The sequence below is a fragment of the Apiospora kogelbergensis genome (assembly GCF_038363985.1).
Source record: "Apiospora kogelbergensis strain CBS 113332 chromosome Unknown utg000006l_segment0_segment0, whole genome shotgun sequence".
Classification (NCBI taxonomy): Eukaryota; Fungi; Ascomycota; class Sordariomycetes; order Amphisphaeriales; family Apiosporaceae; genus Apiospora; species Apiospora kogelbergensis.
Genome location: NW_027117423.1, coordinates 1,603,058 through 1,628,500, shown reverse-complemented (window position 1 = coordinate 1,628,500; position 25,443 = coordinate 1,603,058). Strand labels below are relative to the sequence as shown.

At 55.5% G+C, this 25,443-nt stretch overlaps 8 protein-coding genes across 8 annotated transcripts; 3 read left to right on the top strand and 5 right to left on the bottom strand.

Moving 5' to 3' along the window:
- Nucleotides 1-736: 736 nt before the first annotated feature.
- Nucleotides 737-3,182, top strand: PG998_009370 (pre-mRNA splicing factor ATP-dependent RNA helicase prp43; the record flags this gene model as incomplete). Its single annotated transcript, XM_066876186.1, has 3 exons — nt 737-1,074; nt 1,139-3,008; nt 3,063-3,182. The coding sequence occupies 3 exons, from the start codon at nt 737-739 to the stop codon at nt 3,180-3,182; spliced, it is 2,328 nt and encodes a 775-aa protein (XP_066728342.1).
- A 1,014-nt stretch (nt 3,183-4,196) lies between these two features.
- On the top strand, nt 4,197-6,294 carry PG998_009369 (uncharacterized protein; the record flags this gene model as incomplete). Its single annotated transcript, XM_066876185.1, has 5 exons — nt 4,197-4,292; nt 4,505-4,988; nt 5,060-5,102; nt 5,164-5,351; nt 5,414-6,294. The coding sequence occupies 5 exons, from the start codon at nt 4,197-4,199 to the stop codon at nt 6,292-6,294; spliced, it is 1,692 nt and encodes a 563-aa protein (XP_066728341.1).
- Nucleotides 6,295-7,185: 891 nt separating this feature from the next.
- On the bottom strand, nt 7,186-8,541 carry PG998_009368 (lipoate-protein ligase A; the record flags this gene model as incomplete). Its single annotated transcript, XM_066876184.1, has 4 exons — nt 7,186-7,359; nt 7,417-7,524; nt 7,628-8,467; nt 8,512-8,541. The coding sequence occupies 4 exons, from the start codon at nt 8,539-8,541 to the stop codon at nt 7,186-7,188; spliced, it is 1,152 nt and encodes a 383-aa protein (XP_066728340.1).
- A 194-nt stretch (nt 8,542-8,735) lies between these two features.
- On the top strand, nt 8,736-10,182 carry PG998_009367 (chorismate synthase/flavin reductase- NADPH-dependent; the record flags this gene model as incomplete). The annotated part of the gene is made up of 2 exons (XM_066876183.1): nt 8,736-9,914; nt 9,949-10,182. 2 exons carry the CDS (start codon nt 8,736-8,738, stop codon nt 10,180-10,182), a joined length of 1,413 nt encoding a protein of 470 aa, XP_066728339.1.
- A 439-nt stretch (nt 10,183-10,621) lies between these two features.
- PG998_009366 (uncharacterized protein) lies at nt 10,622-12,163 on the bottom strand (the record flags this gene model as incomplete). Its single annotated transcript, XM_066876182.1, has 1 exon — nt 10,622-12,163. One exon carries the CDS (start codon nt 12,161-12,163, stop codon nt 10,622-10,624), a length of 1,542 nt encoding a protein of 513 aa, XP_066728338.1.
- A 1,731-nt stretch (nt 12,164-13,894) lies between these two features.
- On the bottom strand, nt 13,895-16,243 carry PG998_009365 (uncharacterized protein; the record flags this gene model as incomplete). The annotated part of the gene is made up of 2 exons (XM_066876181.1): nt 13,895-14,304; nt 14,371-16,243. The coding sequence occupies 2 exons, from the start codon at nt 16,241-16,243 to the stop codon at nt 13,895-13,897; spliced, it is 2,283 nt and encodes a 760-aa protein (XP_066728337.1).
- Nucleotides 16,244-17,129: 886 nt separating this feature from the next.
- Nucleotides 17,130-19,868, bottom strand: PG998_009364 (sh3 domain-containing protein; the record flags this gene model as incomplete). Its single annotated transcript, XM_066876180.1, has 1 exon — nt 17,130-19,868. The coding sequence occupies one exon, from the start codon at nt 19,866-19,868 to the stop codon at nt 17,130-17,132; it is 2,739 nt and encodes a 912-aa protein (XP_066728336.1).
- A 2,807-nt stretch (nt 19,869-22,675) lies between these two features.
- PG998_009363 (uncharacterized protein) lies at nt 22,676-24,472 on the bottom strand (the record flags this gene model as incomplete). The annotated part of the gene is made up of 5 exons (XM_066876179.1): nt 22,676-23,181; nt 23,249-23,499; nt 23,579-23,601; nt 23,669-24,290; nt 24,372-24,472. The coding sequence occupies 5 exons, from the start codon at nt 24,470-24,472 to the stop codon at nt 22,676-22,678; spliced, it is 1,503 nt and encodes a 500-aa protein (XP_066728335.1).
- Nucleotides 24,473-25,443: the final 971 nt, after the last annotated feature.

Genomic DNA, 25,443 nt, shown 5'->3' with positions numbered 1-25,443 from the left:
CCAACAACAGTGCTTCCACCATGCATCATAGAGATTTGTTTGGGTTGGGTGGTTCACCCTCCTACTTGGTAGATGCCAAGGCCCACTGGTCGCACTTATTCATTATCCTGCTTTTATTTTTGTCTCTTCAACTTCAGAAGTTTACGGAAGGCGAACAAAGGCTGGGGTCTTCACTATACCCTGTATATTACTCAAAATCGCATGGGAGATGGCCCCATCAGAAGCAGCTACATAAGGACGCGGCGAGGTCATGCACAATAATGATGGAAGCGAAGGGCATATTGTAATATGGCATCAAATAAAAGCGGCGGCATGTTGGTGCTGCTCGATTGCTTCGTGTCTGATGTGTGAATCGATGCCTGACTTCGTGATAATATTCAAGATGCCCGTTCATCCTTCCATCTGCCAGTGACATTAGATTAGATTTGGCATATGCATGCAGCAGGTCCCAGTCAAAAGGCCTTTATTCCAGCGGCGAAATGATTTCCAGCAGGAGCGGTCGGTCGTCGGTCGCCTGAAAAGTGGACCATCTTATCGCTTATCGGCGTGTCTAGGCCTGGCAGCGCCGCAAAAAGCCCGGCGGGGCGCCTTCCTTCCCCGTGCTAGCGTGCTGCGTACCTACATCAATCAATCCATTATTTTTTTAAAAAGTTGGCGATTGATGATTGATTATCGCAGCTCTGAAGTCTAGCTGCCTGCCGACCATTCCCTCACTTCACGCAACGCTCCCATCACCATGGCTGGTGATTCCGACCTCCAAGTCAACGATAGGAAGCGGCTCGGCTCTGAAAAAGACGAGGCTTCCGCTAAGCGAGTCAAAAAAGACGAAGACATCGCAAACAATCCCTACTTAGCCCACATGAAGCAAGGCAACACCATGGAGAACGGATCCAGGTATAGCGATCGCTTGCCCGCGGGCTCGCCTTTCGCCGACTTCGAGCGACGTGCGACAACTGCGAAGCAAGCTGCCAAGGCTGAAGAAGGAGATAACAACCCCTTCACTGGCGAACCGCATTCGCCCCAGTACTTCAATATCCTCAAGGCTCGAAGGGATCTACCCGTTCACAAACAGAGGTAAGCAATATTCACTGTCCACCGGTTGTCTCTTGCCCCAGCTAACAACCCTTTCGCGAAATAGGAAAGAATTTTTGGACATGTACCACAAATCTCAGATCCTCGTCTTTGTCGGTGAAACGGGTTCTGGAAAGACGACTCAAATTCCCCAGTACGTCCTGTACGACGAACTCCCTCAGCTGAACAACAAGCTTGTTGCCTGTACACAACCTCGACGAGTGGCTGCCATGTCGGTCGCCCAGCGTGTAGCCGATGAACTGGACGTAACACTTGGAGAAGAGGTCGGTTATAGCATCAGATTCGAAGACAAGACGGGCCCCCGGACGGTTCTTAAGTACATGACGGATGGTATGCTGCTCAGAGAAGCTATGCATGACCACATGATGTCCCGGTACAGCTGTATCATCCTCGATGAGGCTCACGAACGTACCCTGGCTACCGATATCCTGATGGCTCTTCTAAAACAGCTGGCAAAGCGCCGGCCTGATCTCAAGATCATCGTCATGTCTGCAACCCTGGATGCGCAGAAGTTTCAGAAGTACTTCTACGAGGCTCCCCTTCTGGCTGTTCCTGGCCGAACCCATCCTGTCGAGATTTACTACACGCCTGAGGCCGAAAAGGACTACGTCGAGGCTGCCATCCGAACCGTTTTGCAAATACACGCCTCCGAACCCGAAGGCGATATCCTGCTATTCCTGACTGGCGAGGAGGAGATTGAGGACACAGCCCGCAAAATCTCGCTAGAAGTGGACGATATGATTAGGGAGGCAGACTGTGGACCTATGGCGGTCTACCCGCTTTATGGTACACTACCGCCTCACCAGCAACAGAAGATTTTCGACCCTGCCCCGAAGCCCTTGAAGAAGGGTGGCAAGCCTGGACGGAAGTGTATCATCTCGACAAACATTGCTGAGACGTCCCTGACCATTGATGGCATTGTATACGTCGTGGACCCAGGCTTCAGCAAGCAGAAGATCTACAATCCCCGTATTCGTGTCGAGTCTCTCTTGGTTTCGGCCATCTCTAAGGCTTCGGCCCAGCAGCGTGCCGGTCGTGCTGGCCGAACAAAGCCTGGAAAGTGCTTCCGCCTCTACACGGAGAAGGCGTTCAAGGATGAGCTCATTGAGCAAACCTACCCTGAGATTCTGCGGTCTAATCTTGCCAACACGGTGCTGGAGCTGAAGAAACTTGGAGTTGAGGATCTTGTCCATTTCGATCTAATGGATCCCCCTGCACCCGAAACCATGATGCGAGCTCTCGAAGAGCTCAACTACTTGGCCTGTCTCGATGACGAGGGAGAGTTGACTCAGCTTGGTAGCATGGCGTCCGAATTCCCTCTGGATCCTGCGCTTGCTGTGATGCTGATTTCCAGCCCCGAGTTCTACTGTTCCAACGAGATCCTCTCCATCACATCTTTGTTGTCGGTACCCAACATCTTCGTGCGACCGGCAAACCGTCGCCGGGAAGCGGACGAGATGAAGAACATGTTCCGACACCCTGACGGCGACCATCTGACGATGTTGAACGTTTACCATGCATTCAAGGGTGCCGAGGGCCAAGGCGAGGACGTTAAGCAATGGTGCCACAAGCACTACCTCTCGCATCGTCATCTCAAAAGTGCAGATAACGTCCGCACGCAACTCCGGCGCATCATGGAAACCCACGAAGTCGAGCTCATCGGCACGGATTACAACGACAAGAATTATTATACCAACATCCGGCGCGCTCTGGTGGCAGGTTTCTTCATGCAGGTGGCCAAGAGAGAAGGCAACGGCAAAATCTACCGGACAATGAAGGATAATAACCAGGCAGTCATGCTGCATCCCAGCACGGTCTTGCAGACGGATTATGAATGGGTGCTCTATAACGAGTTCGTTCTCACTACCAAACAGTACATCCGTACAGTGACTGGCATCAAGCCCGAGTGGCTCTTGGTAAGTGCATCGCTCATTCCAACTCCCGGTTAGCTTACTAATCACTACGTGCAGGACATCGCGCCAGTATACTACGACGTCTCGACATGGGATGGCCAGTCGGACGTGAAGGCGGCGCTCAAGGGCGTCCAAGAGAAGATGAGACGGCGCGCTGCGATGAAAGCGACTCGTTAAGAATGCGGATGCATGATGTCCTACCTAGTGGGCGATGCGTTATGCCAAGCCAGATTCGAGGCTATTCACTACGGCCGGAGACTGGATGAAGTAATCTAGTAAAACGGCAGACAGGGGCCGGATCTGCTCCTTTTGAAAGCAATGGCACCGAGAGCACAGCGGGCACAGACAGTTACAGACAGTTGGAGCCTCCTCGGTAAAGTGGGACTGGGTCAGGTGAGGCGGGCTTGCTTCGGGCCATGTTGCTTGCTGCTCAGCTGTATTTGGTATGCACTGGAGGGCAAAGATCCTCCGGCATCAATAGTTAGCTTCTTCCTGGCGGATGTGTACAGATATGGGTAGCAAGCGGTTGCATCAAGAACAGAATCGGTAGCAGCAGACGAAGAGAAGAAAGTATGAAAGGGATAGACGGTCTGGCTGAGGAAGTCGACATGGCACGAGCATCGGCGTCAAAGTGTCTGTGCTTTGCTGTGTTATGCAGCGATCACGAAACATGGGCATTTTGGCGGGTCTCGGTGTGGTCGGGCGATTTGCAGCTGTTCTACTATTGACAGGCAGAAAACAAGTACGTACGTAGAAGAAGGGAAATGAAACAAAACTAAGGCATGGCCGATTGTTTGATTGTCGCGTTCTAGAAGGCTGAATGGAGGATGAAGGGTGGCAGCCGATGGACGGTAGAGAGACTCGAACCCGAATGCCTGGTCGGAGAGGTCGCAAGCGAGAGAAAAGTCTACACCCAAGTTTAGCCACGACAGGGCGTCGACAGGGGCGGCCAATAAGACGAATGTCTGCATGTTCCGTCATGCCGCATGGCCAACATCCCGGCTGGCGGCTCCATCGTGGACTGGGCAGTAAGCGGGCTGGGGCTGTTCTAGCAGCAGAACTAGCAGCAGAACTAGCAGCAGGGTAGCAGCCGGCGCTACCAGTCTTGAAACATCAGCCTCTTCGGTGCTGTCCTCAGCGCCGTGATATACTTTATCTATTACCCTGCCCGAGCCTGTCCCCCGTCGCCAAATGGAGCCTCTCCACCGATCATCTCGCCACATGCGCCCTCCCGCCGCGGCTCGAGGCTCGAGGCTTTGCACGGCGACTCGTGCTATGCTGCTACGAGTAAGTGCAGTATTTAACCTAGTGGTTCGTGGTTCCTGTCGACCCTTGCAATCCCAGATTCATGCTCCTCCAAATTCCCAGGAAGCCCCAAATCGCACCCAGCCACCAGGATGCCCGGCTTCTTTGCTACATGGGATGAGACGACGACGGGCAGGTCCCCAGTTTAGTCCATCAGCTCAAGACATCCCTATAGAGGACTAGACCACTGCTAGGCCATCACTAGACGACATCATTGGCAACCTTGGGACGAAACCCAGCCGGAAACATCCCGCCTGTCCAGTCCCTCGCCTGCTCTTTGTTTTCTCACCAACCCCATTGCCGTTGCCACCAACAGAAACACCTGCAGCCCTCATGACATTGATCGTTGGGACCAAGTCGAAATGGGGACGCAGTTACTTCCTGAGGTAATCCCCGTTGCCGCTGCTGTTCTCGCCTACTCCATCATCTGCTTGCTGTTCAGTATCCTGCTCATCTGGCTGGTCTGGGTGCACCGCGAGAGGACCTCCTATGTCGCCATGCTCGGCTACTTCACCTGCCTCAGCACCCTTGCGAGCATCATCCAGCAAATACATACCATTGTGGACTGGCGAGACGTCAAGATCGACCAATACAACAGCGCCGTCGCCAATCAAGGCAGCATCGTCGTGGCAGTGGCCGGCCCTTCCACCGGACTGGATCTGGGTCTTTTCTTCGTCCGTAGGTTCCTGCCCGCTGTTTCCCTCCCGCCCCCTGGCCGGGCCATGACACCCCCTCTGACTTGCAGCTAGAATACTACTCGTACAACGTAGAGGCAATAATTGCCTTGTGCTGGTATGTGTCATCCCCCCCGTTCCAACCCGGAATGACGACTGTGGCTCACACACCATTGCAGGGCGCTGGCCTTAACACATTCTATCTATGAATGGTCCGACATAGCAATCTTCAAAAAGATTGGGCCGTCGACAAATATATCGGCCAAGATCGTGGCGGTCATTCTACCTATTGTTCTAGTCAGCCTGCTGCAACTTGACGTCATCCAGGCTTCCCCCTGGACCTTTCTGCTTGTTGCCAATATCAATCGTGAGCCATTGTTCGCTTTATCAAGTCTTGTCAGGAACCACCTTCCTCTAACCGACTTGTAGTTCTACTTAGTCCTGTTCTGGGAGCATTCGCCTTGCTACTCATCATGGGAAAATATATTCACACCAAACACCACCTCCTCACTTGGAACGTACGATACGGACTATCCGCCAGATCGGAATCTCTGAGTATCAGTCAGCCTGCCCTCGACAGCGCCGTGACGGAGCAGCGGAGGAGCATCTACGACAACTGGTTGATGATCCGCTTCAGCATCGGGTTTGCCTTCTTGAGCTTCTTCGAGGTCGCCCAGATCCTGTTCCAGCTCATTTCGATGAGGAACATCGAGAAGCTGGGTGACAGCGCGGACCTGAGCGCCGCCCGGGCGCGACGCGACTTCCTCCTTTTCATGCCCGGGTGCGCGGCCAGCTTCGTGGTGTTTGTCGTCTTTGGCACCACCAGGACATTCCTGGACACTATTTTCAATACCTTCACTCCCAAATGCCTATTGCGGCGACGGCGACGGCGCCAGATGCGCAAATCCGCGACGGCGCCGGCGAAGTCATCGTCTTATTCTTCATTTGCCTCGTCACGGAAACATACGCCGAGCATCGGAGGAGGAGGGGCTCCGAGGAAGGTGGCCCCGATCACCACGTCAAACTATCCCGACCTGGAGCGAGACCTGATCCTCAGCCCCTGCGCCGAAGAGGACGGCATGACGTTCAAGCTCCAGGACATCCGCAAGCCGACGGCCGCCCACACGCGCAACAGCTCCTGGCCCGACTTCTCCACCTTCGTCGTGCGCATGAGCCGGCAGAGTATGCGACGGATGACGACAATGAAAAAGAAGAAGCCGGCGACGAAGGACCAGGACGACGAGTTCCCGATCCTTAACAGCCCGGTCTACACCAGCCGCGTTGTCAACAACAACGATTCCGCCGTCTAGCGGTGAACTGATTACGTGTGCGAACTTTCTCCTTATTTGTTACTTTGATACCCCCTTTTCCCTTTGTCTATGTGTGTATTCGGCTACTCACGATTGGCTTCGAATACCCTCCAAAACGCCATTATATACGCGGCTAGATGGCCTTGATTTATTTTCATGTACAGCATTGGTTGTTTCGGGTTTTGTTTTCATGGTCGTCGTCAAACAGGGATCGATGCCTTTTTATTTATTTCTCTGTTTAGCTGCTGTATTTCTACAATCTGTTCTGGGAGCGGCTGGTCTGTACTAACATGATGGTTTATCCTTTTCTTTCCAATTATATTTTTAACTTGTATTTGTTCTTGCCTTCATTTCTCAATACCGGCGACGTAGGTGGGGTTTAGATAGGCTTTGGGGCCTTCTTACTTTCCGCAAGGATCGATGATGGCGGCAGTATCAACAGCCTGCCTGTATGATGGGGTGTTATATAGATGGCTAGGCCAGAACGGCCTTCACGGGCTCCGGGTGGCTTACTCCCTGGTGGGTGGGAAGAGCATTCATTGTATGATCTTGCGGTCTCGAGTAGATACAGACAGTTTCGAGTAGATCCAATCTGAATGGAAACATTATGCTAAGACACATGTTGCTGGTAGTCAAGCTGCCGCACCCAGTCCAGGCTTTTGATACAGGAAGTCTCAAGACACCGTCGTCACCGCCGCCATTAAGGGTTTTCCGATACAGACGAGTCTTGTGGTTAAGATGGGAGTATAATCAGCTAGCTACAAGACTGGGATTAGACGATGAAGTCTCAATAATCGCATCTTGTAATTGCCAAGTCTAATATAGTCTACAGAGGGACTTCGAGGTTACATATCTTACATGCACCAACCATATTTAAAAAAACTAATTTTTCTAACAGGGTCGAGGGCCAAATACTCCGTTGAGCCATGAGCCAGCAGACTCGCCGACTAGGGTTCGCCAGTCGTCTACTTTGTGCAGATAGACCGAGTCCAGAGCCGAGGTTTCGATGCCGGCTCCCTTTGCTTCTGTAATCTGCCCGTGGCGGGCAGTGATGCTCAAGTCAAGCTACGCGGAATCCAGTCAGTTAAGGGTAAGGGTAATGCCCACGAGGGGGGGACATACATCTCTGGACAGATAGTCGGGCAGTGGTGGCCGCGGCCTGGGATCGTCCACGGTAGGCCGCGTGGAGAAGGTGAATTGGGGCGTTTGCGTATATATCCAGTCCAGTGACTATTATTTTGGTCACGCATTAGCCAGTCAGTCAGTAATTGGGTGTGTGGTGAGGCCGAATCCAAGTCGGGACTTCATGGGAGGCAGGGGCTTTCCAACGTACCTTGAGCTCGTCGTGGCCACGCATGACGTCGGGGATCTCCTGAATGTCCCGCGTCGTGACGGTCTCGACGTCGACGTTGCCATACAAGGCGCCAAACTCGGCGATGACGGCCTCCTCGAATGCGGCGTTGCCGACGCCTACGTTGCGGATGGGCGAGCGCACGCTGTCGACGCCGCGGGCCTTAAGGTAGGGCGCCGCGGGCGAGCGCAGGAACCGCCCTACGCGGTCCAGGTTCGGCGTCGACAGTAGGCAGGTGCCGTGGTGCAGCGAGCGCAAGCGTGTCAGCTTGTAGGCCGACCCGGACACCTTGAACGTGGATGGTGGCGTGTTGTCGTTGTCCGGAGGGACGTCGTCCAGAACAATGTCGTGGCGCTCGTTCACGCGGGCCGTCGACACGCCCAGGGACCGCAACGCCCGTACGACCATCAGCGCGTGCCGGTCGCGGTCGAAGGCGGCCGGCGGGCAGAGCACGCTGTAGTTGACGTTGCCCAGGTCGTGGAAGACGGTGCCGCCGCCGGAGCGACGGCGCACGAGCTGCACGCCCAGCGCGTCCACATCACCAGCGTCGGCGTGATCCGTGCCAGACGGCGCCAAGAGTTCCGGGCGGTGCAGGGCGCTGAGGGCGACCTCCAGCCAGGGGTTCTGGTTGCGGCCTATGACGACGCAGGGCCGGTTGGTGTAGAGGAGCAGCACGACCGAGTCCGGGTGGGACTTCTGCAGGAGGTAGTGTTCAAAGGACAGGTTGAGGTAGGGGTCGTGGCTGCGCGAGACGTAGATCTGGACCCGGTTGGTCGGATGCGCGACGGCCTCGGCGGAGAAGTGGCGCCGGCGATGCAGTGGCTGCCGCCATGCAGGGTTGGCGTGTGGCAGCAACAGGTGGCGACTCCGGACGAGGGTCCGGGGGCCGAAGCCATATGGCTGGCGGATCAGCTCCGGAGGACGGCCGGATAGGCCAGTTGAGTGAGAGATAACAGTGGCAGAGAGCTACGGCGGCTGTGGATGACGGCTGCTCGTGTGGGAGGTTATCTAGGTTATGTACATATCCAGGTTATGTGACACACTGTTATAGGCGCATAGGCGCATAGGCGTCGGTTGGTGGGGCAATCAAATGGGCGTGGGAGTGGGCGACGACCCCTCCATGACTCCCAGATTTCCCAGATTTCCCAAATTTCTCGACTCCCCGAAGATCGGCCAGATCGGTCCAACGCAGTCCTACATCTGTTCCACGAACCCCGAACCCGCCAATTGCCTGCCAATCCAGCTGTACAAGCAACAACAATACCAGCCACCCCAACATGTCGACCTTCGGCCAAGCCTTCCGGGTGACTACCTATGGCGAGTCGCACTGCCGCTCCGTCGGCTGCATAATCGACGGCTGCCCCCGGGCATGGAGTTGACCGAAAAGGACATCCAGCCGCAGATGACACGCCGTCGCCCTGGCCAGTCCGCCATCACCACGCCGCGCAATGAGAAGGACCGCGTCATGATCCAGTCTGGCACCGAGTTTGGCGTGACTCTCGGCACCCCCATCGGCCTAATGGTCATGAACGAGGACCAACGGCCCAAGGACTACGGAAACCAGACCATGGACCTCTACCCCCGGCCCAGCCACGCCGATTACACGTACGCCGAGAAGTATGGCGTGAAAGCCAGCAGTGGCGGCGGCCGAAGCTCCGCGCGCGAGACCATTGGCCGCGTTGCCGCCGGCGCTGTCGCCGAGAAGTATCTCAAGCTCGCCTACGGCATTGAGATTACGGCCTTCGTCACGTCCGTCGGCAACATGCACATGTTCCCGCCTACTGCCGAACACCCCACCCCCAGCCAGAACCCCGAATTCCTGAAGCTCCTCGAGACCATCGACCGCGAGACCGTCGACAAGTTCCTGCCTGTACGGTGCCCCGACGAGAAGGCGTCCGAAGCCATGGCCGACCTGATCGCCGAGTACAAGGAGCGCGAGGATAGCATTGGCGGCACCGTGACGTGCGTCATCAAGAACGTCCCCAGCGGCCTCGGAGAGCCCTGTTTCGACAAGATCGAGGCCATGCTGGCCCACGCCATGCTCAGCATCCCTGCCACCAAGGGCTTCGAGGTCGGCTCCGGTTTTGGCGGCTGCGAGGTCCCCGGCTCCATCCACAACGACGCCTTTGTTCGTGCGCCTGACGCGCCGGCAGCCCCCGACTCCGGCGCCGCACGCAACGGCCTGCCGCGACCCAAGCTCACCACCAAGACCAACAACTCGGGAGGCATCCAAGGCGGCATCACCAACGGCGCCCCGATCTACTTCCGCGTCGCCTTCAAGCCCCCCGGCCACCATCGGCCAGGCGCAGACCACGGCCACCTACGACGGAGACAAGGAGGGCATCCTGGCCGCCAAGGGCCGTCACGATCCCTGCGTGGTACCGCGAGCGGTCCCCATTGTGGAGGCCATGTCTGCTCTAGTGGTCATCGACGCGCTTCTGCAGCAGATGGGCCGGCACGAGGCCCTGAGGCAGCTGCCTTCGCTGAAAAACAGGACGATGCAGCCTTCAGATAACGGTGTATCGATGACACAGTAGTTCAAACGGATAGCTAAATAAAAGTTTACCACTAGAAGCCTACCAACCCCGTTCCGACTCAGTATTTGCGATACCCCGGACAGTCACTATGTTGGAGCAGATAGTAGATATATACTTAATTCCCCAAAAATAAAGTACCGCAAAGGAAATTATAGCTTTCTTGACAAATTCTTAAGATATCTTAGTCTCGCCCGTTATGGCACGTATACATCAATTCCTTTTCTCCCACCTCCGTCGTTATGGTTCGCTGAATATCTAGTTTGACGTACTTTCCACGATAATGTCGTCTGTTTACGGCCTTTGAACTTCCACGATCGTCGGAAAGGGGGGTACGAGCTCTCACTCGAACCAGGTATCTTTTATATGAAAACAGACCACTGGACTCCTTCCCTTTTCACACAACCACACGAACAGCCCAATACTCTCGTGTCGTCACAAATCAATCACCGGCGCCCATCCAATCCTTCCCCCAAGAACCGCCCTCGCTGCCGGGCCCCTCGCTGATGTCCCAGTCGCGCTCCAGGCGCCAGGCGTCCTCGGCCTCGACGCCCAGGTCCAGCAGGTCGCAGCCGCGGTGCCCCCACTTGTCGGCGAAGACGCGGCGGCCGGCGTCGATCATGGCGTCGAGCCCCGCCGCGAAGCCGTCCGGGTCGCGGTAGAAGGGGTCCTCGCGGCCGCCGCGCTGCCGGGCCTGCCACGTGTTGCGGAAGACCCCCTGGTCGGCCCACTTGGCGTCCTGCATGCGCGCGGCGACGTGCACGAGGTGCTGGAACGTCTCGCCCTCGCGCTCCACCCACGCCGACAGCTCGCGCTCGCGCTCCAGCTCCGCCTCGTACATGGCGTGCGACCGGTCGAGGCCCGTCTGCCCGCCCGCGAAGGCCGCGTGGGTGCCCGGGAGCCGGAACAGGGCGCCCAGGTCGTCGAGCGGGGCCGCCACGTCGAAGATGAGGCCCGCCTCGCTCTGCGGCTGCCAGTACCCGGCCCAGTGCAGGCGCAGGTACATGTCGCAGTCGCCCGCGTAGAAGGGGATGTGCGTGTCCCAGGCGCCCACGTCGAGGTAGGCGTCGCGGTTGACCAGGGTCAGGTGGTCGTAGGCGAAGAAGTGCGTGGCCCACGGCGGCTTGTCCTCGCCGCCCAGGTAGCGCAGGAGGCCCACGGCGCGCTCGTAGAGGGTCGCGTAGGGGTCCCGGTCGTGGTCGTGGTCGCGGTCCTTCTTGCGCACCTCCTCGTCCGAGAAGACCAGGACGTCCTGGTGGCTCCAGTAGAAGTGCGGCCAGCCGCGCTGCAGGGCCGTGTGCAGGAAATAGTTCTGCAGCTGCGCGAAGCTGAGCAGCGTGGGCGTCTGCAAGACGTGGACCCCCAGGATGCCTAGCTGGGTGTGGTTCAGGAAGAAAGGGTTCTGCAGGCTCAGCTCGTCGTCTTGGTTGGCCCGGAACGTGCCCGTGTTCTCGACGACGTGGATGTCGGCGGGCGGCCACCCCGCCGCGATGTAGCTGGACACGCACTGCAGCAGCATGGGCCAGTTCCTCGTGAAGCCGATGAAAAGGGGCGTGGGCTCGGGCACGTGCGGCTCCGGGGGCAAGTTGTTATCGAGCACCGGCGGCATCTTGTTGTTATGGGTTAGCCATGGGAAGGGGTCGTGAACCGGTTCGAACCTCTCGGGCTCGGGCTTGAATAGTTTTCTGTACGGAGGGGCCTCTTCGACCATGGGGATTTGGCCCTCGGGCCTGGGGACAGCGGCGCCGGTTCCTACTCCTCCTCGTTGGCCAGGTCCGGCGAAGGGGATGACTTTGGGAGTCTTGACCTGGCCGGAGGCGGCGCCACCGTTCGCAACAGCGGTGCCATGGCGGCCGTGAAGATGCGAGACAGCTATGTTGACGGGCTCGCGTACGACGTAAAAGACGAGCAGGGCGGCTAAGAGTACGGCCACATACCGGGACAGCATCGATACGAGCCGGCCCGGGATATGTCTTACCAACATGACCAATGCGAGACAACTAGCGGCGCCAGGATAACAGGAACAACATGGCCGTTGGGGTTGGGGCGCTCGGTCGCAGGAGCCAAAGGGGGGAGGGGACTTGGTGGCGCGCGGGTGGCCCTGTTGCGCAGCGTCGACTGAAGGTTGTACTCGATGAATGTCCAATTGACTCGAAATAGAAGACGTTCCAGCGGTATGTCGACTCTTTCTTCTCAAATGCCAGGTGACGGACGTGAAACTTGACATGAGAGGAATAACAATAGACGAAGAGAAAGCCCCCAAAAAGGAAGGTGAAGGCACGGAGGGAGGGAGGGAGGGAGTTGGAGTTAGTTTCCATTTTCCACCCTTTACTTGAGACAGTCCAGTACATACAGCCTGTAGTAGCTGACGTATCGTCTCGGCTACCGACCTGGACTTACTACTTACTGCCAACAAGCTTTCCTAGGTCGGGATCATGTGCCATCATGTCCCGGCCCGGCCACATGTGCGCCTATCGCTGCCGTGCCAAGTCTGGTTGCCATTCGCAGCAGCCCCATAGGCTGAATTGGTGATACAAGGAGGAAGGAGGCCAACACTGACGATCCCACGGCTCCACGGCTCCACGTGGAGTGCGGCCATGCTAAGCTGATTAGGGCCCAGGTCCAGATGCAGTCTTGCAGTGCCGGGAGAAGGACTTGCTGCCATGCCACGGAAGAGCGGGCTCCTTGCTTAGCTGCTTGGCGGGGTAACGGGACGGCCAGGCACGAGAGATGGAGATGCGAGGGCCAATTGTCGCACCAATCAGCAGCCGATGATCGGGCATGACATGTGTAGATTTTGTGTGTGTATGTGTGTGTGCGTGTGATGGTAACTAGCTTTCTCACACACCCACGGGTATTGGTGAATGATATGGTCATGACTGCAGTCATGATGGTTTATACATTGTACATATGCAAAGGCAAACTCGAGCATCCACCCCCCTCCCCCTCCCCCCTCCCTGCCATCATCCATTCCATTGCTGTCGCCATCCTAGACCTGGCTATGTGTGTGAGGTATATATAGATATAAAAAAAAAAGTGGTATAATCCCAAGTCCGTCATCGTCTCTCTCCCCCTAAAAGGAACAAATGCCAATTTTTGTACAAAAATACAAGCAAAACGTCTTGCTGGACTCGCTCGCCGCCTGCACGCGAGATACACACGCACACATGCGCAGAACATGAGAATAGAGCTCGGGGAAGAAGAGAAAGAAAGAGAAGGAGGAAAACAAAACAAAAACAGACAAAAAAAACGAGGAAGACTTTCCGATGCAGTTTGGGAATCAGTATGAAGAAAACGCTCCCGGTCACGTAAAACAGAAAAACGGTTGCAAGCAAGCAACCCTGATACCTCCTCCTTCCCCTTCACCTTCCGTCATATCCAGAACACCTAGGACCCCCTATTTCTTTTCTTTTCTTTGAATGCGCGTACTGTCTTGTGCGCAGAACCGTCATATTACCCAACGACGCCTAGATTGACTGTCGTGCCGGCCGTTGTTATTCCTCGTCGACTCCTCCCATCGGCCCGTGGGCCTTGTGAGGCCATTTCCCGCCGAGCCGCAGCATGCTGAGTCGCTTTCGCACGCTTCCGATCCGCGCACCGCTGAACGGCTTCTCCTCGCTGCTGCTGCGGTCGTACACGTCCACTACCTCGCTGCTCTTGCGCGACATACTCTGCGCCCAGTCCGTCGCCGCCACTTCGCCCTGCGGCTGGCTAGTCACGTTTGGCTGCGGCCCCCGAGATTGCTCTCGCCAGTATGCGTGCGGAAGAAGCTCTTCCTGTTGTTGTTTGCCTCTTTTTGGCCCCGGCTGCTATTGGATTCGGCATCCCCGCTCGATAGTCCGCTGTCGCCGCTGTTCATGTCCTTCGAGTTCTTGCGCTTGCCGCCAAGGAAACTTAGACGGGTCCCGCGCTGCTTCAGCGAAATGGGTTGCGCCGCAGACGCCTCTTCGACCGTTGCGTTGACGTTGCCAAGTGTCGACACAAAGTCTTGATGGGCACTGGGCGATGTCTCCGTGGTTGGAGAGGGTCTTTGCCATATGGGTGACGAGGCCGTCGAGATGGGCTCCCGTGGTGGCCGAGGCGGGCTAAGGACCTCAAGCTCCGGGGCAAAGGTCGACTCGAAAGCTGGAAAATGTGTCAGTCGTGTTCAGTCTTCGTTTCATTCGTCCCATCCAGGTAGGCCTAACGTACGTGTGTGGAGATCCTCATAGCCTTTGACTAAGATTCTATTCGAGCTGCGTTGGAAGGCTGCGAGACACCTCTTGACCATAATGGCATGATCCATCAAGGCCATCTTGATCGCCGTCTCCTGGGCATCCAGCTCTGTCTCGTCCTCGTCGTCCTCGTCCAGTTCCGGCTTTGGCAATAGTTCCCGGTATCGCACCACGCTGTTCTCCGACGTGGGGTTGGTGGAGATGGCGATGGCATCGACAAGCAGCCGAGCCAGTTCGTTGTCGTCCTCGGTGGCCAATCTCTTCTCCACCGCCGTCATCTCTTGCGTCTTCCGCACGATGCGTTCAAGCGCAGTATCCTTGGCGCTGAGTCGCATCTCTTGCACTTCTACGATCTCGCTACGGCGTAATATCGTAGGGAACGGCTCCGCCGTTGTGTAAACTGTCTTTTCAGCATAGTGCTCAGTGACAGGGCCCGAGGTGCTGCGCTTGGAAGAGACCGAGAAAGTCTGTGGGTGAGCCGAAAGCAGATAATCCCGGATGGCCTGTGGGACTCTAGCTCGCTGGAAAACATGATGGTTCAAGTCTCGATACGGGCTCACCGCCGAGATAACCAAGTACTGCCCCTCGGCGTCAGTATCCACATCGCCCGAGGTGAGTATTTGTGCAGACTGGAATTGCTCCTGCATGCGGTCCGTGAACGCCGACGTCCTTTCGGCGGACCACCCTTCGTAGATGTATTCCTTGGCCCGCATACTGGGCGGGAACCCAAGGCCCTTGAACACAACCTTGAAGTACTTGGGCACTAGCCTGTCACTCTTCGCCAGGCTCTCGTAGATCGTGGCGATCGCCCTTTCCGTGCGTGCTAGCTTGGCGAAGTCATAAACGTTGTTTTCGTACTGGTCTTGGAGCTCTTTGTAGGCTGCCAGCGCGCTGCTCCACGCATCTCCGTCCTCAAAGTGCTTGATCATGTCAAAGTAGATGCGCTCCTTGCGCTCGAAATGCGTTTGCGCCGGAAGCTCTGGGTCATGTAGGGCATGGGTCATCTTGACTGGGTTCCATTCGTATAGGTCCGCATGGAGACGCAGAGCCAACCCAGCTTCAGCGTGGTTCCTCGCATCCGCTTGTAGATTGGCTAACTGGTGCACATAGCGGATGAAGATTTCTTCTTTCTGCATATCACGCAGGAACTCCATGAGTCGTAGGCGGTTGATGAGCTGAGAAGCGGCACCGGTGGCTTCGCCGCTATGAACTGCGACAAGGAGATCCAGGAACTCTTCCACGGTTCCAATCATCTCTAAAAGGGCCGTGTAAAGTTCGTTCTCGGTTTCCGTCAGGGGTTGGAATCGTTGTAATAACTCGCCAATGAAGAGCTTCTGCAGAATACTCTCTGTCATCTGCTTGTCTTTGAAGTAGAGGTCCAAATGATCGATCAGCTCCGTCTGGATAGCGGACAGATCCTCGCTCAGAGTCCATTCGCTGACGATCATTGTGTGCAACACCTCAACCGCCATTTTCCGTAGGCCTTCATGTACACTTAGGCACAACTCGACAATAGGCCCAACAAGGCCAGGGACATATTGAACCTGGTAGCCACCCATTCTTACAAGGCCGTATTTGGCCCGCTCGTCAACAGTCGCCTCCCAGCCAATGGCCTCCCAAGTTCGCCGAAGCAGATCTGCACCGTCGACTCGCACATCGCCAGCTATCTTCCAAACCGCCCTGCGCTTCTGTTCTGGGAAGAGCTCCAGGGCGAGGCAGCCGCTTCCAACGAGCTTAAGCAGGGTGGTGAAGAACATCTTCCACAATTCGGTGCTGAAACCTTCTGCCTCATCAGGGTGTGGGAGGAAAGACTCAAGCAGGATACCAGAGAGATATTGAAGGATCTTCATCGTTGATTTGTGGTGAAATATGTGAATGCTCAGCCACGTTGCCGGAAAGGCCTCGCCCTGTAGGATGCTCATATGAACATGAAGTGACTTCTCAATTAGTAAGCCAAGCTCATCATCAGCTAGCTCTAGTTGCATTCCGCTGGCAGAGTTCGATATAGCTGATAGTACCGCAGAAAGCTCGATCAGAGCCTCATCAAACACGGCTTTTTCCACAATCGGTTTGCTCGGAAATGGGTAGGAAGACGGGAAGAGCAGTGAAAGTCGAGACTTGGTCTTGATTTCTGTCTGCTGAATAGCAAGATAGGAGTCGAGAATTTTCGGGATGTAGTAAGGAATTTCGGTCCCCAGATAATCAATCTGGCTTGCCAGAACCGAGCAGCAGAGCCGCACCTGCTCTTTCCATTGCTCGTTGACCTCGTCCGCCTGTCCCCAATGAGGCGCGATCCATCGAACAGTGTTTGCACTGAGGGCCGCCCGTTGATCCGGATGCGAGAAGAGATCTAGTTTAGAGTAGTTGATGATCAATATGAGCTTATATAGCACCAATTTGCCCTTGACATTTGAACACGAGTCCATGAAATCAATGGCAATGTGCAAGATTTCTTCCGTAGTAAGCAGGCCTGTCAATTCAGGCAACCAGGAGTGAAAGTGTTGAACGGCTAGGGTTTGACTGCCTACCAACACCGGAGCGGTGCTCCGCATCATGGAATCGAGTGCTTTGAAAATGGTCTGCAGATGCCTGGTAAAGCCAGGACTGGTACTTGTAATACCGATGCCCGCTTCCTTGACCTTTTGTTGACCCCTGCCGTGCGTAATGAATTTGAGTATATGGCGGATCACCTTCAGGGTTGCGCGCAATTTCCGCGCGGTTTCCGGGTCTGTAGGATTAGATAGTAGACGAGTGAAAGACCTGACCAAGCAGGGGGGTCGCAAAGGGGTAGTTGAACCTGGTTTCCGCGTACTGGTCAACCAAGGGGCCTAAATTAAAGCGGCGATCGTGAACGATGCCCAGAACCCGCACGAGTGCAGTGAAGACAAGGTCCTCGAGCTCGTCTTGGCCCTGGTACTCAACCAGAGTACCAAACAAAGCATCAAGAACATCGCTAAGTAGCTTGACAACTTCTATCTCGGGAACAAATATTAATTGCTTGAGCAGACCGGGTATGTCTTCCTTGGGCTGTTCTTTCCATCTCAAGAGTCCGAGGACAACTCTATCTTGCGAAAACCTAGTACTGCAGAGATATGTTTCCAATCGTAGAGCCGCAAGGGGGCCTGTGACATCGCTTGCCTCGCCTCTGGTGCTCCAAGGCAACGAGAGGTACCCCCCTCTACCCGAGACACCGGGCTGTGCTGTTTGTGTGTACTCGTCGAGCTTGTACAACAATAGGGAGTGTGGTCCATCCTTGATAAAAGCCTGTTGCTCCCACAAGGGGATGTAAGCAACCGCGAATGGCGCATTCGGGAGGTCCGTGACCGTCATGACCAGATGTGCTATCGAGACATCTTGTGGCTGGAGTGAAAGCCTCAACGTCTGGTTCCAAGCCTCGCCGCGTTCTACGGCGTAGGACTTCCATGTGGTAACTGCCTCGCCATTGGAGGATGGAGAGATGCAATGCTCTATTCGTTCGCCTGACTTACGGCGGACTTCCATGGTGACCATCAAGTTGACGCCGGTCAAGTGACTTGGTATAGAAGTCGCACTGCCTCCGAATCGCGATATCAAGTTTTGCCGAGAAAGGAAAGCCTGGTTAATAGTCACATAGATATCAGATCTTGGCTTTGTTGGTGCACCAGCGAAACCCATCTTGCTTGTCTTAGTAACGCCGGAGAGTAAAGTAGGCGTCGATTTGACGAGCGCATCAGCATCGGGGTTATCGAACGGCCTCAGGTGGATTTGAAGACGCTCCGCCCTCCTCGACTTTTCGAACTGCCCGGACTTACTGTCCAAGAGATGATTGATGAGCTCATCCCAGTCCTCGTCGTGATCGAACCGTTCAGAGGCAAGATTTGTGGACGGCGCCCAGACACTAATTAGATGCTCCGATTCTTCATTGCGTTTCATTATCTGATTCAGCTTCAAGACTCCCATTCCCACCAATCTGTCAGCTGTGATATGGGTCGCTTGCGAGGCGTCTGACGAAGAGCGCGGGGGTCTCGATCCCGACGAGCTGGGGGCACGGCCTCCATCTCGACTTTCGGCGGATTCAGTCGGCGGTCGTTCTTCCGGCTGTTCAGAGAGGGCATCGAGTCGCGTCCCACCTCTAGAGAAAGCTGATCTTGTGGATCCCCACATTAGACTCCTTCTAGAAGACTTGGTCCCACTGGACGAAGGTGCTTTATCTTTGTTATAACCCGTCGATGTTTGGGTGGCCGTACCAGATCGCGACGCGGGTTTTCCTACAGCAACTTGATGGGCCGCGCGGACTTTGACTACTAGATACAGCTCCGTATCCGCAGAGGAGGCGTCGCCAATATCGGTCGAAGTCAGATCTGTGAAAAGGGTGCGCATCTGCGATGATCTGGCCATCTGGCCCATGGTTCCGCCAGCCGGGACATCGACAATGTAGCTCTCTGATACGGCTGCCGGAAAGCCGCCTAGCGGTTTACCAACCAGGTATACTGCTAGTGTGGTGGCTTCGTTGGACGAACCGGAGAATGTCTTGATATCGACCAGCAGATGGTGCAGGGCGGTCAACTCAACGTGAGGTTTGGGCGGTTCGTCCAATAAGCTCATTAGGGACTGCAGTTTCGTAATCTCGACCACAGAGTCATCTCCCGTCAGCACACGGCCACCCTGAGCGGGATCCCGAACGATGACCTCGCCCCCACAAAGCTTGTTTCCCCTGACCAGGTCCCACACTGTCTTCTCGCGCAGCATGCTGTACTCGTGTGCAGTAAGCACATTATGCAGAAATTGGCGCCGGGAGAAGTCCAGGCCATGTATTAGCTGCGAGAGTTTCTCCAGCGCAGAGTACTCGCGCGCAAGGAGCAGCTCGTGGAGGTTTTTCGAATGCCATTCGCGCAGGCAGGAGGCAATTTCGTCGATCAAGGGCTCGGAGGCCGAGGTAGGTGTCTCGTCGCCGACTTTCAGCATGGGCACTGGTGCAGGCGGCTTGGGATCCCCTGGCTCTCGCTTACAGTGTGCCACCGGTAAACCATTTTGATCCTCGGTTCGTACACTCGCGCCGGATGATAAGCGCAGCCCATTTGATTTATTATACTTCTCTAGGGCGCTAGCTTTGGGCTTCCTCTTCTCAATAGAAGCCACGCCGCTCTTGCCCGAGTCACTGCCGACATGCGGCGTCTCGTCGCCGCCCAGATAGCTTCCGTTGTCGTCGGTCGATGTATCGTCGCCCTCGCCTAGAACCTCACGGATCTCAACACAACTACGCGGGAAGATGCCCGAGAAGACGCGGGCCTCGAGTGTTTGGCCCTTCGCTGTCGTCAGCCCCGCTAGTAGCGACGGGGGTGCTAGCAGGTAGCCGCGGAGCCATTGCCCGTCCTGGGTCTGTTCGATAATGTAGAGATCATCGCCAATCTCGAGGGGGAGCTCGTTGTCGGATTGGGTGCTGAACGGGTATGTCGCGACAGCGAAGGCAATACGAGCCAACGGTTGCCAGGGCATTGGTCTAGAGCGACCGAAGCTGTTGGTCGCACCGTAACTGGGGGAAACGGTCAATTGCATAAGGTGGCGGAACAGCAGGCGATATGCTTGTAGTTGCGGGAAGCGGTTCGATTCTTGGAAGGTCGGGGCAGGTGGCTGCTGTCGGTCCTCCTCCGGTCTCTGGATCTCTTTCCCTTCCGGCTGCCGGCCTTCTAAGAATTAGTCGCAGTGAATGGAGATACTAGAACTTGCGGCTGTTAGATTCGGCGTGGAACTGGTGGTTCGGCAGAGCGGCGGACTGGTTGGTGGTTCGAGTCGGGGCAGGGTGAGATGATGTTTCGCAGTGCGATGTATGAAACTGCACCACCAAACCAACGATAAGGAGCGAAAGTAGTCTGGTCGAGCGTGCAACCAGTTGATTGTTGGCTTCAAATCTCTCGACGCACGCACTAGCAGGTACCTCAAAGGGAGGTGGGTTGGAATACCTACATGTAATCTGGTGGGGACCAGGGGGAAATCAACGTCGGGTCGGTTGTTGCAGGGAGAGATTCGGTGGTGCGGGATAGTGATTATTTCGCAGCAGGGAAACCATCAAGGCCGGCCGTAATGAAAGATTACAAGGAATGTAGATACCGTTCAATTTCCAGGGGAAAAAAGAAGATTGCTGATAAGCGAGACTGACTACTCGGTTTGGAGAGGGCGAGCAGTAGGGAAGGGGAAGAAGGGACAAAAAAATAAAAGGGACTAGGTAAAGGCCAATAACAAAATGAACCAACCGGCACTGACTTTTGAAGGATCAGATGTATGTCGACAGAATGCATGTATTGTAGGAACGCGGTCTATGGCATCGTTCAATGTTGACTGTCACTTGGCACCCCTAGTCTACCTAGTCTACTGGGAGTCGGTAGCGGCAAGTCGCCAGGGATCAAGTCAAAATTAAAACGGTCGGCCTCTCCCGGCTTCTGGCATCGAGAAGGTTGTCCCTGACGCTGTGCATGTGGCCCAAGAAACGAGACGAAGGCACAGCGGTGACGGTGATGGATGTGCTGTTGTCTTGCCTTTCCCAGCTGCCAACCTCGTTCCTCGTCGTCTGTCTTGCCTGTACGCTGTACGAACAGTACCCATACCAACACCATCAGACGCGGATATGCATGCGTCCCTGAATCTAGCCAACTAGCCCCCTCCCTCCCCTGAAGATGGCGTCGACAGTGTGTGGAGGGATGCCCTCCATTTTAATCAATCAAACACGGGTCAGAACTGGGTCCCAATCGGGAGGCGCCCAATCTCAAGATGGGGTTTACCACTCATCTTGGAGCCCAGGTCTTGCCTAGTGCAGGTACCTGATGCTGTCCCTTGCTTCACCACAACGTGGGATATTGGTCGAGCACCGAGGCCCTTCTATGTACGTACGTGTGTATCCATGAAACCATCGCAGATGCTGCGGCGGAATAGACGAACAAAAACGTACAGGATCCTTCCATCGGCCGCACTGACTTTGGAGCTGTCGTCTCGTCTATCCGACCTGTCATCACAATTGCCATCTCGCCGAAGCCATATCACTTTCCATGAAACCATTCTCTGCTGCTCCGTACATGCAATTGCGGTTGCAAACCAATCCCAGCCACGGGGCCCACCAGGCTCCAACAATACCAACTTCATAACACAAAACATATGGCTGGCGGGGTTTTCTCCTTGAACCTTGTTCAGAAGTTGTGCGTATGATCTTCGCCTCTTTAATTCTTCCCTTGGCCAAAAGCTCTAGTCCGTCGAACTCTAAAGTCAGGAACGCCGATGGGCGCCGATGGGGCGCCGACCCCGTTAATTACCCTCCCTGCTGTCAAAAAAGGATGACACTTCTCGTGAGGGTTCGGTGACCCTCGATCACATGGGACTCCTGCGGAATACTGTCATACTAGTAGCCATCACAGCAAAAAGAATATGGAGTATTTTTTTTGGCCGGAAAGCAATCATACCCGAACTTGAGTTCATGCGGTTGGTACGCCAGCCAGCCAGCCAGCGGGTGGGAATGTCTTAAGGCTGGCACAGAAGCCGAGACCCCAGAACCGATTTGACTGGTTTCTAGTACATATTCGTGGCTCCCAGCCCGCAACGATGGCTTTGTCTCAGATTACCTCTATTTTGGAGCCCTTGCCATATTCCAGAAGTTTGGTTCGGCCTCTTTAGTTTCGTCAAGAGATTTCCACCCGATCGTCTGTATCACAACTGCCGCCCGCCCCCTCCCCCTTCAAGGTACAGCAGGCACAGCACGTGGCTTCGTGGGACGGGGGAGTCTGCAAGCCCATATTCTACTGAACCAGCTTTAGGAGGTTTCACAAACCTGCGAGGGGGGATGATGGGAGCGCCACACCGGCCCGTTCCTAGAAACAACTTCCTCGGGAATTTGGCACTTCGTTAAATTTTGGGATTCCCTGTCGGCCCAGGCGTATATATCGCGTCAACGCCATCATTGAAAACGGGCGCGTCTAGTAACGTTGAATCAGTGGTCGAATAAGGTATTTGTTCACACGACCACAGCCTAACTTTATGCAACATGTTTACGAGTGATAACACATGAATCGTATGTTCCCAGCCGATTGACTAATAATAAACAATTACACAATCCCTTACGGAAGGAGAGACACGAGCGTGTGGGAAAAGTAACTCCGGGGCCATGTCCGGCCTCTGAAACCAGCAGCGAGGTGCGCACAGGTTACTGTGGTTGCTAGATTTCAACACGCTCCAGGGGCAGAAAGGGGGGCACAAAATTACAACAAATGAGCGCAACCAACTGGCCGTGGCTTCCAAATGGCTTCCAATCAGATCCCAATTTAACGCCTACTACTATCGAAGTACGGGTCTCTGATAGTAGTAGTCGACGCGTAACCAGAGTCCGACTCGGCATCGAGACCCGGGCAGTCCGTTGGGTTGTCGAAGTTGAAGCCCATGTCGAGCCCGCCGATCGACATAAACGGCGCATCCGGGTCGTTGAAATAGGCAGAGAGATCCAGCGGCTCGCCCACCGTGTCGAACAAACCGAAGTCGCCTTCTGCCGAACTCTTTGTCGGCGGCGTCCCGGGTGCTGCGGGGGAGGACTGGCGACTCCTGGGCGAGCCGGGCGCCGAAAGTGATTTTGGCGTGGGGCAGTTGAAGATGACGTGGATGCCATCGCGGACCATGTCATCGAAGTTCGCGAGCAGCTCCTCCCCAACGTGGGCGAATCTCTGTTCGACTCCCTTGCGGATAAGTGCGGGCAGCTCCTTCTCGATGCGCTTCTTGTACTTCATGAGGCGCTGGGTTGTCTTCGCGTATTCTTCGGCGTCTGTCACATCATAATCTACTCGCGGATATCAGCGGCAACCCCCTTTTCAGAAAGACTGGGTGCTCATTCATGGTAGACTCACAGGGGCTGGGCAAGCTGTTTTTGTTGGCTCCGGGGAACAAAATCATGTAGATATCTCTCCATCGCTGCTCGTCGGTCACGGAGGAACCGACCCTCTTGCGCTCCTTGAGCTTCTTCTCCTGCTGCTCGTCGATGCCTTGGGCGGCCGCGATATCCTTTTTACGGCAAGGATCGTCGGAACGCAGATGGGCATTCAATGCTTTGGCGTCGGCGAAGGGATCGCCACAGCGGGGACAGGCATTCTTGGGCAGCCTGTGGACACGGTAAAGGTGTTCTCTAGGCCATGTATCAGCATGCACTTGAGGCCAAACCCATTTCCCACAAAGCTTACTTCAAGCGATGGATTGTCTTCCACTGCGGAGTAGGGGTTAGCACAGGCTTGAGAGAGAGAAAGAGAGAAAAGATCCGTGGAGCAACTTACCCCTGGTCCCGCGCAGATACGATGATGGCAGAACCGCTTCGGATCGTGTCTGAAAAATGGACAAACGAACGACTTGCCCGGATTTTCTTCGGTTTTGGCGCGCTTGTTTCCTCCCTTGTCCTGGCCGTCGCCGCCGTTTCCGCCGCTCGAGGAGTCGTTACGGTCCCCGTCGTCGAACTGCCGCTTCCCTCGAGCTGAGGGGCGGCCTGCGTTCCCGCCGCCCGAGTTGAGGTCGCCACCGCTGTGCGAACCACCACTCCCACTACCCGACGCGCCTTCTCCCCCTCCCGCGGCCTCGTGCGCATGGGTGATGATAGCAAGTTCGTCCGCCAGCCGCCGATTGAAAGCAGCCATCACCTTCTCGACCGCTTCTTGCCTCTTGATGACGAGATACTGCTCGGGCGACAGTGCGCGTTGTTGCTGCTCGCCTTTGCTGCTACTTGACTTGCCCTTGCTGGATTTGTGAGCAGCGCCGGAAGTCCTTCCCTTCTCCATAGAGTCGATTGATCCGATGTTCTGCGAAGTTTGCTGTTGTCGTTGCCCAGATTCAGACCCTAGCGAGTTCAATGCTGCGTCTGAAGCCTTGAACTCTGCTGCACATACTTCGGTTCCCACGTGTCGTCTGTAGATGCATGGGAGTTAAGTCAGTGGAAAGGACAACGATGGCTTTGCATTTGACATCCATTCAAAGGGCATAACCTACTTGTCTGTTTGCTCTACTTGCGCGCCGGACGACCCGCTGCAGGTCAGGTGTAGGGATTGCTTGTACTGGTTTGATGCTGCACTGGCCCGGCCCCTGACCATGCTTTTCTTAAGTCGACGTGCCGCACGACTTGTCGTCCACTGGGCCACGAGCTTCTGGGTCGTCGCGTTCCACTTGGCGGAGGGTGACAGTAAGTGCCGTTCAAGGCTTCGGTAGTGGCCGGATCGTTTCTGCAATAATAGTTTGTGTACGAGATCAGGTTGCACAAGGTATTCAAGCATCGTTCGTTGACATTGATTTCGATTAATGGGTTATCTTGGGGGAGCGAAACGTCCTATGTCTGGCAGAAGCACATTGCAAGAAACAGCAAATGTAGCTTCGGAAAGGGGGGAGGGGGCCAGAGGATATTGTCGAGACGCAGGCGACTCTGGATAGGGGTTAGAGACGACGAGGGGCTTAAATGGACATCTCTCTTTTCTAGCGGTAATACTGTGTGCCTCTTTGAGGGAGTTCGGATGATGGGTAGAGAATAAGGGAGAAAGCTGGAGGTAGCGGCCACTCTCGGGGGCCCGTAATCACGGCATATTTATGCCCAAGGTCGGCTTCTGCGCAGTTGCGCAAAACGACGGTGGAGATATGCGCACCACGGGAACCTGCCAATCAAGCGTGCAGCGAAAGCTTCGAAGCTGATTGCGCAGAAACGTCCTTCATCGGGGGTACGGGCTGCATGAGGAGCTATCGATATCGTCATCCAGTCATATCTGCTCTCTCGGTCCAGCTCCTGCGCCTCCGCGGTGGGAAAATGGACAGGACCAGCGAGCGCAAGCGCAAAGGCGGAAATAGGAGGGATAGCGAGAGCAACTGCGCAGATGGGGCAGGTCGCACAACGCAAAGACATCAGCCCGAGCGCACTAGCTGTCTGTCTGTCTTCGTTGCCTGTCTTGGGTTGGCCATGGGGATGGTGCGCCGATTGAGTGTAAATGGGCGTCGTACGGGGCCGGTTCTCTGTGCGCCCTGGCGCGAATAGCCTCACAGATCCAAGATATAAAGCGACAGGACTTTATCGACGGCC